The sequence below is a fragment of the Myotis daubentonii genome, chromosome 6, assembly GCF_963259705.1.
Source record: "Myotis daubentonii chromosome 6, mMyoDau2.1, whole genome shotgun sequence".
NCBI lineage: Eukaryota > Metazoa > Chordata > Mammalia > Chiroptera > Vespertilionidae > Myotis > Myotis daubentonii.
The window spans coordinates 31,328,324-31,346,959 of record NC_081845.1 but is presented as its reverse complement, the minus strand read 5'-3'; the positions used below and the strand labels follow the sequence as shown (position 1 = coordinate 31,346,959).

At 37.6% G+C, this 18,636-nt stretch overlaps 1 protein-coding gene across 9 annotated transcripts in view; it reads left to right on the top strand.

Annotated features, from left to right (window-relative positions):
* The window catches only part of SHPRH (SNF2 histone linker PHD RING helicase), a 71,326-nt gene that overhangs the window by 40,189 nt on the left and 12,501 nt on the right, over nucleotides 1-18,636 (top strand). For all 9 annotated transcript variants that reach the window (XR_009453424.1, XM_059700607.1, XM_059700606.1 and 6 more), the window contains 7 exons: nucleotides 1,262-1,435; nucleotides 2,023-2,085; nucleotides 5,145-5,370; nucleotides 7,082-7,225; nucleotides 9,438-9,539; nucleotides 12,121-12,192; nucleotides 13,529-13,717. Coding sequence is in view for 8 of the 9 variants with exons in the window: in XM_059700607.1 (XP_059556590.1) it covers nucleotides 1,262-1,435; nucleotides 2,023-2,085; nucleotides 5,145-5,370; nucleotides 7,082-7,225; nucleotides 9,438-9,539; nucleotides 12,121-12,192; nucleotides 13,529-13,717 (970 nt within the window). In the remaining variant the exon portion in view is untranslated. The remainder of the gene's footprint in view (nucleotides 1-1,261; nucleotides 1,436-2,022; nucleotides 2,086-5,144; nucleotides 5,371-7,081; nucleotides 7,226-9,437; nucleotides 9,540-12,120; nucleotides 12,193-13,528; nucleotides 13,718-18,636) is intronic.

Sequence of the window (18,636 nt, the reverse complement as noted above, 5' to 3'; positions counted from 1 at the left end):
TAGTGTAGATTGGATTATTGCTCTAGATATAGAAATGGTGAATAAATTTACTCTATATCAAAAGTACCCTTAGTGGTCTGACTCAAATGAGTATCTGTCTGATGTGGGAAATTTAGGTGTTGTGGCAGGACTGTTGATTCTAGGTGGGTAGAACAGAGAGAGAATCTTATTGCTTCTCAGATCACATCCCAGCAGAAAATTAGCCCTGGATTAATGTTAGTTTTCAGTGAAAAATTCATCAAAAGAATATAGGGTTTTTCTTAAGGATATGATCTAATCCCTACCTTCTAAAGTTTAGTTTAATGAGAAGACAATACCCATGAATAATTTGAGAAATATGACTATATAAAAACTGAATATAACGAAATACTAGAATAAGTGGTATTTTTAATAAACTCCATTGACAAGAAGAAATAGATTAGTGTTTTGAAATGTTGGAGAAGCTTCAGGAACAAGAGTGGGCTATTATGAATAATTTGAAGGGAAGGGCATATGGCATTTTAGGAAGGAGAGGAACCTGCTCTTAATTTAAAAAGCAAACAAATTGTGTTTGTATTTCCCATTTTCTAATTTATTATTTTAGGCTTTCTTTTTCCTTTCATAAATCCATTTACACACACCCATACTTTTCTTAGTCTGTTTTATCCATAGTTTATCAGAATAGTTAAGAGCATTGTTTGGATTTAACTTCTAACTGCTACATAACTTTGAATCTTAAATTAATCTGTTAAGCTTTCTCAATAACGTGAGCATAGTACCTATTGAGATTACACAGGAGCCATGCTTGCCAAAATGCCTAATATATAGTAAATGCTTAAAATACACACACTAGTACATATATAAAGTCTTGTAACAAGTAACATATCTTTTAGCTAATTTTCTTTCTTCCCAGTGTTCTGTTTATCTTTCATCCTGCTGTCACCTCTCCACATACAGCTAGAATGTCTGTACTCATTCAGCAATAAAAAGAAAGACTATGGCAATCATGATCTTTCAAAGTCATCTAAGACAGACATAGAAGATTTTGAGTACTGTTTTTTAGTACCTGGGAATAGGAACTATCAGACTTTTTAAGTAGAGAATCCAATGTTATTATTCCTTGCCTAATAGATACCAATAGAATACACTCCTAAGGTAAACTCACTAAAGTGTGACTAGGTAAAATGTTGCAATTTCTCTGTTTAGCAACCCTTTTCTAAATTTGAAGAAATTGACCTATTTATTTCTTTGTGTTGTGTTTGTTGCTGGTGATGGGAATTAGGTTCCGTGATTGCAGAGGTCTTCAGTTCTTACTAACAACACAAATGGAAGAACTAAATAAATTCCAGAAGCTAGTAAGAGAGGCTGTTAAAAAGCTGGAGGGACCTCCATCTCGTAATGTTATTGAGTCTGCAACAATCTGCCACCTCCGACCAATTAGACTTCCTCTCAACTGGTAGGTACTAGGAGAAAGCATTAAATGAAATGGCATCATTCCTTTAGGCCAAATTTCTTCTTTGTTTGTTTGTTTGCTTGCTTTAATCCTTACCCTAAAATTAATTGATTTTTAGAGAGAGTAGAAGGGAGGGGGGGAGAGAGAGAAACATTGATGTGAGAGAGACACTTTGATTAGTGGCCCTCCCACACATACCCTGCCCAGGGCCTAGGATTGAGCCTATATGTGCCTTGACCTGAATCAAATGGGATCCTTTGGTCCTCAGACCAGTGCTCTATCCACTGATCCACTGATCCAAACCAGCTAGGGCAGGCTACATTTCTCCTGAGAGAAGAAATATGGTTTATATAATAAAAGTTGTGTGTTTTTTTTCATTTGAATTCAGACAGAATTAGAGATATGTATATCGTTAATCTAACTTTAGAAAAAAAACTCTAAAGGATCACATACTGAAAATCTTTTTTTCCTTAAAATAGCACATTTGTTGAAAAGAAAAAGTGAAATACAAAATACTTAGCCTTTCGCAGAAATTACCTGATTGCTGGTTGTGTTTGTGAATATTTTACTGACAGTTTCTTCTTTTCCAGCTGTGTCTTTTGTAAGGCTGATGAATTGTTCACAGAGTATGAATCAAAGCTATTTTCTCACACGTAAGTTCTTGATTATTTCCCATCAGGAAAATGAGACATTTATAAGACTTGATGTTTTAAATTAGAAGACTATATTTTTCTTATAGTAATCTTTCTTATATTTTTTCTCTTATTAAAGCAATTCAATAAACTTTGGCATTTGATTATTTAGCATACTCAGTTTCATCTGTGCAGAAGTTTACCCCCAAATGCTCATGTCATATAGTAATGTCTAATTGAGAGATAGTTTAGGGGAGTAACAGACTCTGGAGTCCAACAGATTTCAACTCAAATCCCTGCCCACTATTGTGGGCAAATTACTTCTCTAAGCCTAAGTATCCTCATTTATGAAATGCATATAATAATAGCACTAGAGGAGAACCAAAATGGCAGCATAAGGTATAAACCTGTGCATGCTGCCTCCCACAACAACATTGAAACTACAACTATAAGACAAAACAGCTATCATCCAGAACCACGGGAAAGCTGGCCGAGTGGAAGTTCTACAACTAGAAGGAAAGAAAGAAGCTCATTGAGACCGGGTAGGAGGTGCAGAGGCACCAAGAACAGAGGTACAAAGGTGCGCACAAGGCAGACTGCACCTGGATGCGCGGTTTTTTTTTCAGTTGGAAGGTGATACAAGCTCTCAAATGCACTGAGCTCATTTAAGGCGAGGTTCTGGGGTCCCAGACTTCTACGGGGAGAAACTGGACTGTCTTTCAGCGGTTTGGAAAGTGCGGGTGGCTTTCTCGCAGAACTGCTTGCAGGGATCATTGTTGCTGTGGGGGTGTGGGGCTGCAGAGACGTGGAGTCGCGGAGACGCTGATGACAGCCATTGCTGTTTGCTCCACCCTGGTGATTCTCTGAGACCCCGCCCCACTCAAATTACATCCCCTCCCAAGCTGTGCTCAGCAGTGCAAAGGAATCACCTCGGCTTTTGCAGCCTAATCTAACTGCAGCTGGGTCTGAGAGCTCCAAAACTTCCAAATCCCAAACAAAAAGGAGAAACCTGCTGATATCACTGTAGCTCCTGCTGGGTGGACTCACACAGTGGTTGACTTGGAGATCCAGGAGCCAGGGTACCCCTGGTCAGATACCAGATTTCAACTCCTCACATCCATAAGGGACACACTCAAGAGGCAGACTCAGTGAGCACCAAAGCCCCACTGAAGCAAGTCCTGCCCCATAAGGGTGTCTCCAGCACAGCAGTTCTTATAGGCACAGTGGGTCCTCGCAGTCAGCCAAAAAGGCAAAGACAAAGAAACATGTCACAAATGAAAGAAATGGAGGAAAGCAAACTAATGGAGGACATAGAGTTCAGAACCACAGTTATAAGGTTACTCAAGAATCTTCTACGAACCTCCGAGGAACTTAGTGAGACCTTCCAGGATCTTAATGAGAATGCCTAAAAAATGGAAAAGGACCAGTCAGAAATTAAACATACACTGACTGAAATAAAGAAGAATATACAGAGACCAAACAGCAGACAAGAGGATCCCAAGAATCAAGTCAAAGATTTGAAATGTGAAGAAGCAAAAAACACCCATCCGGAAAAACAAAACGAAAAAAGAATCCAAGAATATGAAGATAGTATAAGGAGCCTCTGGGACAACTTCAAACGTACCAACATCTGAATTATCGGGGTGCCAGAAGAAGAGAGAGCAAGATACTGAAAGCCTATTAGAAGAGATCATGACAGAAAACTTCCCCTACCTGATGAAAGAAATAGACTTACAGGTCCTGGAAGTGAAGAGAACCCCAAACAAGAGGAATCCAAAGAGGACCACACCAAGATACATCATAATTAAAATGCCAAGGGCTAAAGACAAAGAGAGAATCTTAAAAGCAGCAAGAGAAAAACAGTTAGTTACCTACAAGGGAGTACCCATACGACTGTCAGCTGATTTCTCAACAGAAACCATGCAGGTCAGAAGGGAGTCGCAAGAAATATTCAAAGTTATGAATAGCAAGAACCTACAACCAAGATTACTTTATCCAGCAAAGCTATCATGTAGAATTGAAGGTCAGATAGAGAGCTTCACAGACAAGAAAAAGCTAAAGGAGTTCAACACCACCAAACCAGGATTATATGAAATGCTGAAGGATATTCTTTAAGAAGAGGAAGAAGAAAAAGGTGAAGATAAAATCCATGGACAATAAAGTGACAACAAATAAATACCTATCAACAAGTGAACCTAAAACTTAAGTCAGAATAAACTGGTGAATATAATAGAAGCAGGGGCATAGAAAGGGAGTGAACTGACAATCCTTGGTGGGAAGGGGGTGTGGGTGGTGTGGGAAGAGATTGGACAAAAATCTTCCACCTATGGATGAGGACAGTGGCAGGGGGTAAGGGCATGGGGTGGGGTGGGAACCAGGTGGAGGGGAGCTTTGGGGGGGAAAAAGAGGAACATCTGTAATAATCTGAACAATAAAGATTTATTAATTTAAAAAAATAATAGCACTACTTCCCTGAGTTGTTTTATATATTAAATAGGAAAATGCACATAATTGCTTAACAGAGTGTTTGATACATGGTTAGTGTCCTATTTAATGTTAGCTCTCATTATTAATATACTTTCTGCAACACAGATTTGAAATCTTCATCCTGTGTAAGGAATTAAGCTACGTAGTAAGTGCAATAACCATAGTATTAGCAAAATTATTTCTCTTACAAAAATGGAAATAGACAAAAGTCTAAGTTCTGATTGCCTCAAAAGAGAGTGGTTGACAGTGTACTTTTAGAATATCTTACGTTTTGGTGGGATTTTTTGGTATGGTTGATGATAGTAGTTTGTTTTTTTATATTGTTTTAATTCTCAGAGTAAGATTTCAGCCTGGAATTTATAGCCATTTATTATGCCAGATGGTTCTCAAATAACACTGATCAAATTTATGAAGCCTCAAGCTTTTCACAATTGCTGTGATTTCAATGACTTGCAAGCATGATCTTGTAGATGTGACATTAAAAATTGTTGAAATTTTCATTACTGCCCTTGTTTCCCATACTGGCTCTGCCAATTTGAATTTACAGTGCTTTTTACCCACTGAACAGTTATTTTGTTCTCATATGTCTTCAGAGTCAAAGGCCAGACTGCAATATTTGAGGAGATGATAGAAGATGAAGAAGGCCTGGTGGATGATCGAGCGCCTACCACCAACCGGGGTCTATGGGCAATAAGTGAGACAGAGCGATCTATGAAAGCTCTACTATCATTTGCAAAATCACATAGATTTGACATTGAATTCATTGATGAAGGAAGTACTTCAATGGATCTCTTTGAAGCTTGGAAAAAGGAATATAAGGTCCAGTATTTTAAAACTTCTTCCAATATTAAAAGTTCTCCATTACATTAATTTTAATTACTACTTTTCTTTTTCTCTCTTTAGTTTTAAAAATCTGCTTAGAGACTTAGGTGTTATCATTTCTCTTTCCCTAAAATGTTGTGATTGTAATGATGAAAAATAAAAATAATCATACTGAATAATTAAGTAACTTCTATTAAGTTACTAAAAGAATATCATTATTAAAATAAAAATATATGAAACCTTTTATTTAGCTGTGAAAATGATCATTCTTCTGTTCTTAGCTTGACCTTGCACAGCTAATTTGTGAAATTAGAGTAGAGATTTTTTTCATTTTTTATTTTTTGCTCTGTGAGTAAAACCAACCATCAACAACCTTGAATGAAGATTGGAGAACATAGTAAATATTTCTCAATAGGTGAGACTAGAAACCATTGCTATTTATAATGCACAAAGTGACCTTTCATATTAATACTTTAGTAATTTCCTCATGTTGTAACTCTGACCTTGAGATGAGATTCTAGAATTTATTAATTTTTTATTTGTCTTTGTATATGGATTTGTTAATCTGTTATGCTACTTTGCAAGTGAGATGGGTAAGGCCATGAAAGAAGTGTTTTATTTATAATTCTGTTTAACATCTTTTTTTAATCTAAAGTTCTTGCCTTTTAAAGCAGAATAAAAAGTATCCAGAAAAAGAAGGCATGCTATCTGTCTATTATATCAGTTCATATATTTGATAAATTGGGAAAGTTATTTTTAGAGTATAGAAATCATTGGCTCATAATCATTTTTTTTCTTTCACATTACTATTTTAATGTACAAGCACGTTAACACAGTTAATTACAGCAAGCTATGGAGGAAGATAGTACTGTGTTATGTCCACTTAGCTCTACAGTCTTCCTTTAGGTTCTCTTTGGCCACTTGCTCTGTGTCAGAGGAATGCTTATCCTGTAATTCTCCCAAAACTTTGTACCTTTTTTCTCCATAACATTGCAGACTAAACCCTCTTACAGCAATGGAAATGAATGAGCTGCTATACACATCAGTCGGGATCTACCTCAAAGTGTAATGTTAGTGAAGAAAGTTTTATAATGATTGATATCACTTCTGTCAATTTCAGAAACCTAAATATCCAGGTTATTAAGGATGTGGAGATTAGTATATGTCAATGAAAAGTATGGAATAATAAGTCCAACCCAGAATAATGGTTACCCCATTGGAGGGGAGTGGGGTTTGAAGGAAAAATATGTGAGGAAAGAGTGAGATAGTTAAGAAGGAACACAAAGGCTTTCTAAGAATTTAGTATTGTTCTCTTTAGTAATTGGATGATAGGACTCGTGTATTTTCGTACTCTCGTTTTCATATATACATATTATTTAAAATGTGAAATATTTTATAATACAATATTTCTTTAAAAAATAAAGTAGAGATTTTACCAGCTAGTATTAAGCTATACAGATCTTTGGTTCTACCAAGGAATCTTTGGATATTCTCTTAAGAATCTAGAGAGGCAATACTCTGCAGTGTCCTATGGAGATTTCCAGTTGTACTTTCTCTTCCTAAAAAGAATTGCTTGTACCTTAGACACTTAATGAAAATTTCAATGTCATAAGACCTCATTTAAGACTTGACCAAGACACATCTTGGTGGTTTTAACCACTTTTAATGATGTGCTTTACCAATGTCTTTGTCTTTTCTGTTCCTCCAGTTGCTTCATGAGTACTGGATGGCTCTGAGGAATCGTGTATCTGCTGTTGATGAACTGGCAATGGCTACAGAACGTCTAAGAATTCGTCATCCTAGGGAGCCAAAGCCCAATCCACCTGTTCTTCACATCATTGAACCACATGAGGTAATTTGCAAGTAAACCACAGAAAAGAGCACAGCAAATAGATAGTATAAAAGCCCAAGATTCATAGAGGAGAGAGAGTCACGACAATGATCTCTAGTTAGTATGTGTTTAATCTCTTCTCTGATCCATATGAAGTTATTTGATTATGTAGGTCAGAAATGTTCAAAGTTGAGCAATTTCACATCTAATACTTGCTTTAAATTCACCATTTCGGTTCATTTGTTTCTCTCTAGATTGCAGATTCACCTATTTTTGAACACCTTCTATTTGATACAACCTAAAGATATTCTTGGTCAGTTTTCAGACATGTGTCCTATTACGTCAGCTTTTTCAGAACTAGAAAAGTCTTCCCTAAGAAAACCAAAAACATCTTTTTCAGTATTTTCCTTTGCTAACGATGAACACATATTGACAACGTATCTGCTAATAAATCTCTTTTTATATCTCATTATTAAAAAATAACTTCAACATTTTCTATATTAAAAATATCATTTTCTTTATAATGTACTTGTATTCCTTGTGTGTGCTAAATCTTTTAAATATTTTTCTTTCCATGAAGCTTAGAGACCATAACTCAGAAAAATTGGTAATATTCATTACACACTATCTTAACTTTTTTTTCAGTGATCTATCCACTTATTTTTCTTTTACAAATAATAAAAAAATTTCTATCTCATTCATGATTGAACACATATTTTGCTTTAAAATTAATAGTCACAGTTGAAGAAACAATTGATTGTCTAATCAAGTGGCTAAGCTCTTGAATCATAAGGCCTCAACAAATGTTTCATCTTACTGTTCTCATTGGATAATAAGACCTTCTATTTTGATCATTCCTGGTAAATAGCAAATTTCTTTTTCTATTGGTTTCCACTTGCCAAACAGTCATGACAGATGGTTAACATGGTAGCTACTGCTTTCAGGGGATTCTATCAGATTAATCTTCATTTCCAGTGGAAAGCTGTTGGCAACTTTTAGGAAAAGTCCATCCGTCAGGACTTCTCTGTCATGGCTGCCAGGCTGCTGGATATGATATTCCTGAAATTGCATGGATATTCTTTGCATCATTTTTAAATATTCCTGTAAGCAATGTTCTGAACAGGTCGTCTCTTCATGTTTTACTTCTTTTGTTGTGAAGTCTTTGACACAAGTCCAAAAAGCAAGTTTCTGTAAGTTTATTGTAGGTTCCGAGAAATTCTTGAAACTGTTTTATCTAATCAGATTCTAGCATGTGTGTAGCCATATTTTTTGGTACCTTTATTAGTCACTTTTTCTAATGCATTAGTTTCCTTTCTGTTCTGGAAAAGTAGTTGTCCAACATTTGCTTGAATGTCTCCAGTGAGGCCTGATTTCTTATGTAAGCACAGAGTCTCACTTCGACAACAGTATGAGGCTGGGGGGACTGAGCTGCCAGTCAGGTATGGGGACAGACGGTTGGGGTCAGGTGGGTGCTGCAGTTGCTGGATGCAAAAGAGCTCACTTAACTTTTGAAACTGAAGTCTCAGCAAATGTTTTTTGTGTTGTTCTTTTAACAAATTCATCTTATTTTTATATTCCTGTTTTGTCTATTATATTCTACTGAGGAGGCCATAGAGAGGATGGGGGCATTGAGATTTTTCTCTGGATTTCTTAAAATCACTCTGGCCAGAGTAGCATATTATTTCATTTTTCCTTTTTTTCCCCAATATATTTTATTGATTTTTTACAGAGAGGAAGGGAGAGGGATAGAGAGTTAGAAACATCGATGAGAGAGAAACATCGATCAGCTGCCCCCTGCACACTCCCTACTGGGGATGTGCCCGCAACCAAGGTACATGCCCTTGACCTGAATCGAACCTGGGACCCTTGAGTCCTCAGGCCGACGCTCTATCCGCTGAGCCAAACCAGTTAGGGCTCATTTTTCTTTATCCATGGATGTACTACTGAAAAATGATACAGATAGAATTTGGGTTGATTTTTTTTTTATATATATCTGACTTCAAGTGTATAGGAAAGTTTCCTATTTAAAACTTTGACATTGAGTTTTAAGCAAAAAATATATACATTTATTTTTGAAATATATTATCTATTATCCATTTTGCACATTTGAGTTTTCTCATGTAAATGAGTTTTCTTAAAAGAGGACATATTTGTATTGAGGGAGAATTGTGCCTTTTTAATATAATTTTACCACCATTCTGAGAGAATAAAGTTATTTTGTTTTGTTTTTCAGGTGGAGCAAAATCGGATAAAACTGCTAAATGATAAAACTGTTGCTACATCACAGCTTCAGAAAAAACTTGGGCAGCTTCTTTACCTAAATAACTTGGAGAAGGTATTGTTTTAAAATATGCTACTTTTTTCCATGCTATGTTATCAATAAACCACTTTAGTGACTCCATTTAAACTATTAGTCCCATAATTAATTGTACAGGGTTTTTTTTAATCAGTGTTTTATTTGTTGTTAGATATATGAGTCTGAATACTAGCTATGTCTACAATAGCTACACACGTCACAAATGAAGATGATGATCTATAGAAAATATGTTACATAGATAATATAAAGGTATACACTATATAGATTAGGACAATAGTTACATCCAACAAAAATTACATTTATATAAATTATGGGTTATTGTCATGACATGATTAAATATTTTAAATGGCTATTCTTGTGAATAAATGAGATGAGAAAATGCTCATGTTAGAAAGTTGAGGAAAAAAGTAACTAAAATTATAAATGGAATATAATCCCAATTTTTGTGATTATGTTTATTTGAAATAAAAGATAATGAACTTAACAAATTTTTTAAATAATTAATTTTTCTGGCACTCAACAAATATTTATTGAGCATCTACTAGATACATACATTGTACTAGAAGTTTGAGATAGACAGACTTGGTCCCTGGCCTCAAGGGATTTTGAGTAATTTGATGTGGACATATCACAGGCACTAGATCAAGTAGTGATTAGTAAGATGTTAGTGATTCAGCTGAACTTGACAGATTAGATGTAAATAAATGACTTAGAGCAGAATGGCCTGCATTTAAGATGCTACAGAAATTTGAATATTAACATGTTATGTTGTCAAACAGCTGTTTTCAATGTCAGGTACTGGTTAAGTGGACTCCAAAGCATTTAAAGAGTCTACTACTTGTTGAGGAATTCTACTTCTTTATAGGAGAAGCAGGTAATGATGAGCCATCATTTACAGTAGCCAAGATGTGAAAACAACCTAAGTGTCTATGGAGAGATGAATAGATAAAGAAGGTGGAATAATATTCAGCTATAAAAAAGAATGAATTCTTGCCATTTGCAACAGCATGGATGGACCTTGTAGGCATTATGCTAAGTGAAATAAGACAAAGATAAATACCATATGATCTCTGTTTTATGTGGAATCTAATCTATAATAATAAAAGCATAATATGCTAATTAGACCAGACAGCCAAATGACCTAGACGTCATTCCAGACATCCTTCCGGATGAAGCCGTGGTGGCGGGGGCCGAGGCAGAGGCAGTTAAGGGAGATGAGGCAGGCAGGCAAGCAGTTAGGGGCAATCAGGCAGGCAGGCGAGTGAGTAGGGGGAATCAGGCAGGCAGGCGAGTGATTAGGGGCGATCAGGCAGGCAGGCAGAGTGGTTAGGGGTGTTCAGGCAGGCAGGAAGAGTGATTAGGGGCGATCAAGCAGGCAGGCAAGCGGTTAGGGGCGTTCAGGCAAGCAGTTAGGGGTGATCAGGCAGGCAGGCAGACTAGTTAGGGGCGATCAGGCAGGCAGGAGAGCAGTTAGGGGCATCAGGCAGGCAGGCAGACTAGCGGTTAGGAGACAGTGGTCCCAGATTGCAAGAGGGATGTCCGACTGTGGGATCGGGCCTAAACTGGCAATTGGACATCCCCCAAACGGTCCCATATTGCAAGAGGGTGCAGGCCGGGCTGAGGAACCCCCTGTCCCCTGTGCATGAATTTCGTGCACTGGGCCTCTAGTAAAAAATAAAAAGCACACAACATTAAGCTTGTGGGTACAGACAACTGACGGTTGCCAGAGATGGTGGTTGTGGAGGTAGGTGAAATGAATGGGTGAAAGGAGTCAAAAGAGACAGACTTGCAGTTTTAAAATAAATAAAGCTTGGGGATATAATGTACAGCATAGTGACTATATTTAATACTGTATTGTATATTTGAGAGTTGCTAAGAGAGTCAAGGATAATCAATAGCAATGACTTATAAAAAACTATTTGGTTAGTGAAATCACAGACTTAAAAACTTTAGTAATCCTTTATGTTTTCTTCAGTTTGAAAACCTGCCCATTTGATGACTTTTCTGAAGCTCTTTTAATTTTTAAAAATAGTTTTAAGGAAATTTTGAAAAGCTTTTATACTTCAACATAATTCCCAGGTATAATTAGGTCTCAGATCAGTAATATTTCTAATATCTAGTTATTTGCTTTGCCTTAATGAGATTAGAAAAAGGATACCGAGAAGAAACCAGTATTAATAAGGAGTTATGGAAATAAATGCTGCCTCTTCCTATGTTTGTGAGCCATGCTAAGCGGACATGCAAAATATATCATTTCTTTGTAACAAAACCTAGCTTGAAAATATAATCTATGAATTTAGCTAATTATATCATATTGTTCTTTTCATTTTGCCTTCTATGATAATCACAACTACAGTAATATGATAACTTTAACAAACTATCATAAAAATATTTTCCATTTTTTGTTCACTTATTTAATAAATATGATTTGTAAATCCAGGAATGATAGTATTAGTAATAAAATATAAATTATCAGATCATCATATTCATCAGGTTATTAAAATTGCAATTGCCAGAATTCACTTTCATAAATGAGTTGTATTTGTATCAGGTTTTCAAATATAACCAATATATTTTTGAATTCTTCTCTTTTGGATAGTCTCAAGACAAAACGTCGGGAGGTATTAATCCAGAACCTTGTCCAATCTGTGCTCGGCAGCTGGGAAAACAGGTGAAATTATAATAAACATCACTGGCATTTATAAAACACTTCAGTTTTCAAAGGCATTGCTATATGTCTGTTTGTCTGTTTATGCCATTTCAGTCAACTTCCTGTCACTACTAATGTTCTGGTGCCAGATGACTCTGGCTTCTCCTCCATTATAGATATGTTTTGCTCTTCTCTTCTCCTTGTCCATTTGAGCTCTCACAGTCTGCACAAGTTCCCTCAAGTAAAGGAAGTGCCCTTCATTCCCCGTGGCACTAAAGGTGCACAGGGTACAGAACAGTACTGCCCTGTCTACAAAAATGCCACTGAGTCATTTTCCTGCAGCCCCGCTCCTGGGGACCCTGACCCAGGCCTTGAGAGCAGAGGTGCACCTAGAGAGTGTCATGAACTGCGTCACCCAGGAAAACCCAAATAACCCTTTCCCTTTCCCAGTCAGTGTTTTTAAACCGAGCTTATATATCACATTTTCTCTACCTTTAGTGTGGCTTCTTTTCCAAGAGGCTTTTTAGCTCATCCTGCAAAGTACCTAGGGAAGGCCCAGCCACACACCATTTTTCCATTCAAGTACAGGCACATCATAGCTTAGGGCTTAGGAGGCTGTCACTCCTAGCACCATTCTGTTTTTATTATTGTTGGTGGTTTTTATCAGATGGAAAGTTTAAATAACACAAGATGTCAGAACTTTTAGAACTGACACCTCGATTAAATCTAATGCTCTTCTACACGCCCCCCAACCCCTGCCAAAAAGGGGAGAAATCCCCATAATATGCTCCAGAAAAGTTATTGTATCTTTCTTAAAATATGATAAGGGAGGTTTCAAAAATATATTTTTGTTTGTTTATTTAGTAATTTTTAATGTATCCCAGAACCACTTTTAAAATATCTGAGATACTAGTCCATCTTATTTCCTATATAATAAATGCTTTAACATGGGAAAATGTAAATGTATTTGTATGGACTATTTTGAGTGTGATATTGCCTCCAAATTAATGCTGTTCTTAGTCCCTGTATTATATCTGCCATTAGAGTGCTGAAAGGGTAATTCACATTCTTCCTAAATACTGAAATGAGAATATCACCTTCTTACAAATACCAGTGACTAGCTGACTATTGTGCTCACTGTTAGGGTGAGCAGAACTAAACACTATGAAAGCTTATTCTGACTAGACTTAAAAAATCATTCACTTAAATGTACAGCTTAGTTTTTATGACTTAAAGAATACTCATATCATGAAATATTTAGGCAGTGCAATGATGACTTCTCCTCTTCATATATGTATACATTGGAAGGGATCTTCGGTAGTAACTCCCTGAGCATGTTCTGTGTTTTCTTTTCCAGTGGGCAGTCCTTACCTGTGGGCACTGTTTCTGTAATGAATGCGTTTCCATTATTATCGAACAGTACAGCGTGGGCTCCCACAGAAGTTCCATTAAGTGTGCCATCTGCCGCCAGAACACGTCTCACAAAGAAATCTCGTATGTCTTCACCTCGGAGAAAGCCAGCCAGGAAGAGGACATCCCTGTGAAGGTGAAGTAGATTAAGAACATGTAGAGGAGTAGTCAGGGCAATGAGAAAATCAGAATCAGAATAAGGCTGTGCATGTGTAGGAACCACTGTTGTCTGTCTGTGGACACACTGCCCGAAAGCCTCAGCTTCACCAGCTACCCTCTCCTGTGAGAAGAACACAAGAACACTCCCTCCATCATAGTCAGCGATAGGCATGCCCACTGTGGCCAAAAAGTGCCTTCTTAGAATTCCACTTCCCTGTTATTTTCTATAGTATTTCTGTCTACTACAAATAGTGCTCTGGTTACATTAGAGATTTATTTAAAGAAACCTTTTTTCCTCATTCTTTCATTTAGCCCTGAATATCAGGGAAAAAGGATATTCCCAACCATGTTGAAGGAGCAAGTAGACTGGTTACTGAAGTTAGTGGTCTTTCAGGGTGCAGCCTAAACGTGGCTTTATTTCTCTAATTTTTTTTCCCATGCTTTATTCCAAATTTTTTTGTTGTTGTTAATCCTCACCCAAGGATTCTTTTCCATTGATATTTTAGAGAGAGTGGAAGAGAGAGGGAAAGACAGAGAGATACATTGATGTGAGAGAAACACATCAATTGGTTGCCTCCTACACATGCCCTGGTCAGGACTCCGGCCAGGGAGGAGCCTGCAACCCAAGTATGTGCCCTTGACCGAATCAAACCCAGGACCTTTTAGTGCTCAGGCCAACTCTATCCACTGAGTCAAATCAGGTAGGGCTTCATTCCAAATTTTAAGAAAGTGGCCATAATACGAAATCCAAACAGGATCTGTAATTTATTCAGGAAAGGCCTGTACTAGACTTTCTGTTCTTTGTATTTCTTAAATGTGATTTGTTTTTCCCCTAACTAAGCTTAGATGAAGGACAAATAAATACATGAATGTAGTATGGGATTTTGGCCAGAAGAACTAGCCAAGAGAATGGTGGCACATGCTCTTAAGCAAGAGGTGATAAAATCTTTTCCCTTAATTCCTTCTCCTTCTGGGTCCTTGAAGTTCTCTTCTCGCTATGTTTAAGGATTGTATTTTGGGGTAGAATTAACTACCCCACTTAGGCAGTCTCAGTTAAGATGTTAGAATATTAGGCAGTTGTTAGGATGCCCCCTCCCAAGGAAACTATAGTTGAATTAAAAAATATCTAATTGCTCTTTATTCCTACTGCTACTTGAGTAAAACCTGAAAATATCAGTTACATTGCTGTCTAGAAAATAGTAGAGAACATTTGGAAAGACCAGTTTAGGAGGCTACAGCAATAGTGATGATGTCTTTGATTACATTGGTGGCAGTGGAGATGGTAAGAAGTGGATATATTAAGAGATATTTAGAGTAAAGTTGATTAGCAAAATAATGTTGTAGGGACTGATGATGAAGATTTCAGAGGTGACTCCCTGGTTTCTGATGTGAAAAAGTCAGGAAGATATGGTGCAGTTACTATATTAAGGTATTTGGAAGAGGAGTACATTTAGACATACTATCTTTGAAGTGCCTAAGACTTTCGATTAGAACTATCCAGCAAAGTGTTAATATGTGGAGCTGGAGATTTAAAAAGTCAGTCATTGGCTTCAGAGATCTTTGCAGCCATGAGAGAGCAGGAGATGGCCTAAGGAAAGGAACATAGAAATTAGCTTCTGATCAGGTCCTATAGACTCCATAGCTCGTGAAGGTGGAAAAAGGGAGCAGGCTAAGAAAGGAGACCTAGCAGGAGAACTGGAGACAGCACTCCAGGCGAGTGTGCTGTCAACAGAGGCCCCAGGAACACTCTGCTTCAATAAGGAGGAGACTGTCAGCACTGCCCAAATAATAGGTAGACAAGCTGTAAGATTAGATGTTCTTAGCAAGGAATAGGTGATCTTCTTTAGTCATTTTCAGATGGGACAGTTTTCAGTACTCCAGATGTGGCTGGAGAAGTGGGTGACCCAAGTGAGGTGAAGAAAAAAGGGTTCTAGAAGATGAAGCAGTGAGACCCAGATGTTGAATGGGTTGTCCTAGTGCATAATATCTAGCGTGGTTATGCTTTATTCTACGCACCACACAAAGAACTGCTTTCCTTCTCTGTCCCCCTCTCCTCCTTTCTTTCCACTCCTATAATTCTCCTTTTTCTTCTCATAAAAATGGTCTTTCTTAGCTCTTTCTTCTTTTTCTTCTGTCTCTTCCTCTGGCCTCAGGCATTCCCAAGGGCTACAGATAGCATTCCTGCCTAAGAAGGGCTGCTGACTCTTAGATGAAAGCATTCACAGTACAGGGAGCAGCAGAACTGCTGTGTCAGGCCTAATGCGCTGAGGTTTAGGAAGTGATCACTCTAGCTACGAGTAAACAGTACAGCTTCTGTGAAACTGAGTCATTGAACCCATCAAACCTAACACCTGTTTATCCTATGGCAGCGTTCCTAGAACCCAGGAAAGAGACTAAGACAGTTCCATTTGTTGTCCTGTTGGGACAGGGCTATCAGTGTACAGCTGTGTTCATTGTGCTCTGATTTCTTCCTGTCTTTCATGGGTTTTGATGAACACATGAGTTAATTAAAGCATCTTGTAAAAAATTATAAGACTACAGAATTTACTAAAGTTAATTTATCTTTTGTTATAGATACACATATTTGCATTTCTTTTTTATTAAATATATGACTGAATATTGTACCTATTACACATCCTCACCTTGCTTCTTGCTGCCTTTTCTGTCACCATTTGTATCTGTCACTTCTGCCTTCTGCTGCCTGTTCCCTTTTCTTAACTTCTGTCACATGTCTGACCTGGTGTCTGCCACTTCGCCTTGAAGCATCTGCTTATTATTGTCTCAGACTCTCACTGGACTCTTCTGACTTTCTAAAACTCTCCCACGAAATGCTCACATCGTCTAACCTGGAGTTGAGGATGTGGTCAGGTAAAGATGGCTCTATGTCAGAGGTCCTCAAACTTCGGCCCCCGGGCCACATGCGGCCCGCCAAAAACATTTATCCGGCCCGCTGGGTGTTTTTGCTACCGCTGCCTGTCCTGCTTAGCAGCCAACTCGTCCTGGGCCCACAGTGCGCATGTGTGAAATGTCTGAGGGACAGTGAACTGGCCCCCTGCTTAAAAAGTTTGAGGATCTCTGCTCTATGTGAATAATGAAGGCATTATTTTGAAATTTTGTAAATATTAGTTCAAACTATACCTAACTTGAGGGGATTTTTTATTATTGAGTATCAAATCCCTGATCTTTATTAAACAACCCTGAGAAGTAATTTTTTAATTTTATTACAGTTTTTATTTTATCTAAAATGTTTATTTCAGTTCAGCCAGTGTGACTCGGTGATTGAGTGTCGACCCATGAACCAAGAGGTTACCAGTTCAATTCCTGGTCTGGGCACATGCCGTGTTGTGGGCTTGATCCCCAGTAGGGGACATGAAAGAGGCAGCTGATCAATGATGTTTCTCTTTATCAGTGTTTCTACTTCTCTATCCCTCTCCCTTCTCTCTCTAAAAATCAATAAAACCATATTTTTTAAAATAAAATGTTTTAAAAAATAAAATGTTTTATTTCACTCTAAGCCAATAGTTGAGACTATTGAACATAATAAACAATGTAATATCATACATAGTGCTTAATTATGTAGCGGATCTCAGATAATAAATATTTAAAGAATATAAAAATAGTATTAAATAACATAAGACATTTTTTTCTACTGGTATTTCATAATGTAAGAGATTCTATTTATTGACCATAGAAATAAAATGAATACTGAGATCAGAATGTTCAGTATAGTGGATGCTTGTAAGTTAAAGACTGTATCTGCCCTAACGACGGTATGACAGTATTCCTAAATGACCCTTGGAACCTACTGGGCATTTCACAAAGTAAACAAAATTCCCCTTGCAAGTCCTGGCAACTGCCAGTCGTTTTGGATACTGAAGTAGGCCTCCTGGCAGAACATAGCCCCACGTGGCATGTTCCCTGTGTCCTAAATTTGACTAGGTTTCACACAGAGCATTTTTGTTGGTGGAAACCCTGACCCTGTACTGGACAAGGTTTTTATGTCATGAGAAGTTTCTATCCAGGAGAAAATGTACTTCTAAGATTTAAACCATAAATTATCTTTATGAAATTACCTTTATGAAGAATTTATGCTTTGTGGAGTATAAACTCCACTAAATGTAGAAAGGACATTGTTCTTGAGGTGGGGACTTTGTTTTATTTAATACTGTGTCCCCAGCATCTAGAATAATGCCTGGCATGTAACAGGTACTCAGTGAGTGGATGGATGGATAGATGGATGGATGGACAATTGAATAATATTTACATACTAGAGGCCCGTTGCACGAATTCGTGCACAGGCAGGGTCCAGCCAGCTGGCCCCGATTGGGGCCGATCAGGGGTGGGCTGGCTGGGGAAAGGGGTCATGGGTGGTTGGCCAGCTGGCCCCACCCCCTGGTCGAACTCCCAGTCGAGGGGACAATTTGCATATTAGCCTTTTATTGAATAAGATAATATCCCTAAGACCCTTTGGGTCCAAATAAAGCTTTTACTTTTTTGCTATTGCTAACTTATCTCTTGAAAATCATTATTCAAGGTGTTTAAAAGAACAGGATAATATTTTGATGGCCTTATGCACTGTAAGATTTCCCACAGCCAAGGTGGAGTTTCCATTGAACTTCATTCAATTAGCATGTTAATGCTTAAGAACCCAGCACTTACCCCAGGCATTTGCTTGAAAAGTATTCCCACTTTATGAGACCAGTCATACAAGTTGCATAACAGCACCAGGTTGTATCTGTCACCACCAATTTGGGTTTTTAGCATGGTGAACAGGTGCAGACAGAAATAAAACAATGTTAGCTGGTCTTAGTGGAAACTACTATGGATAGCACAGGCACAGTGAGAGAGTTAGCTCTACTTCAAAAAGAAAAGTCCAGAGTAAAAGTAATGGAAGTC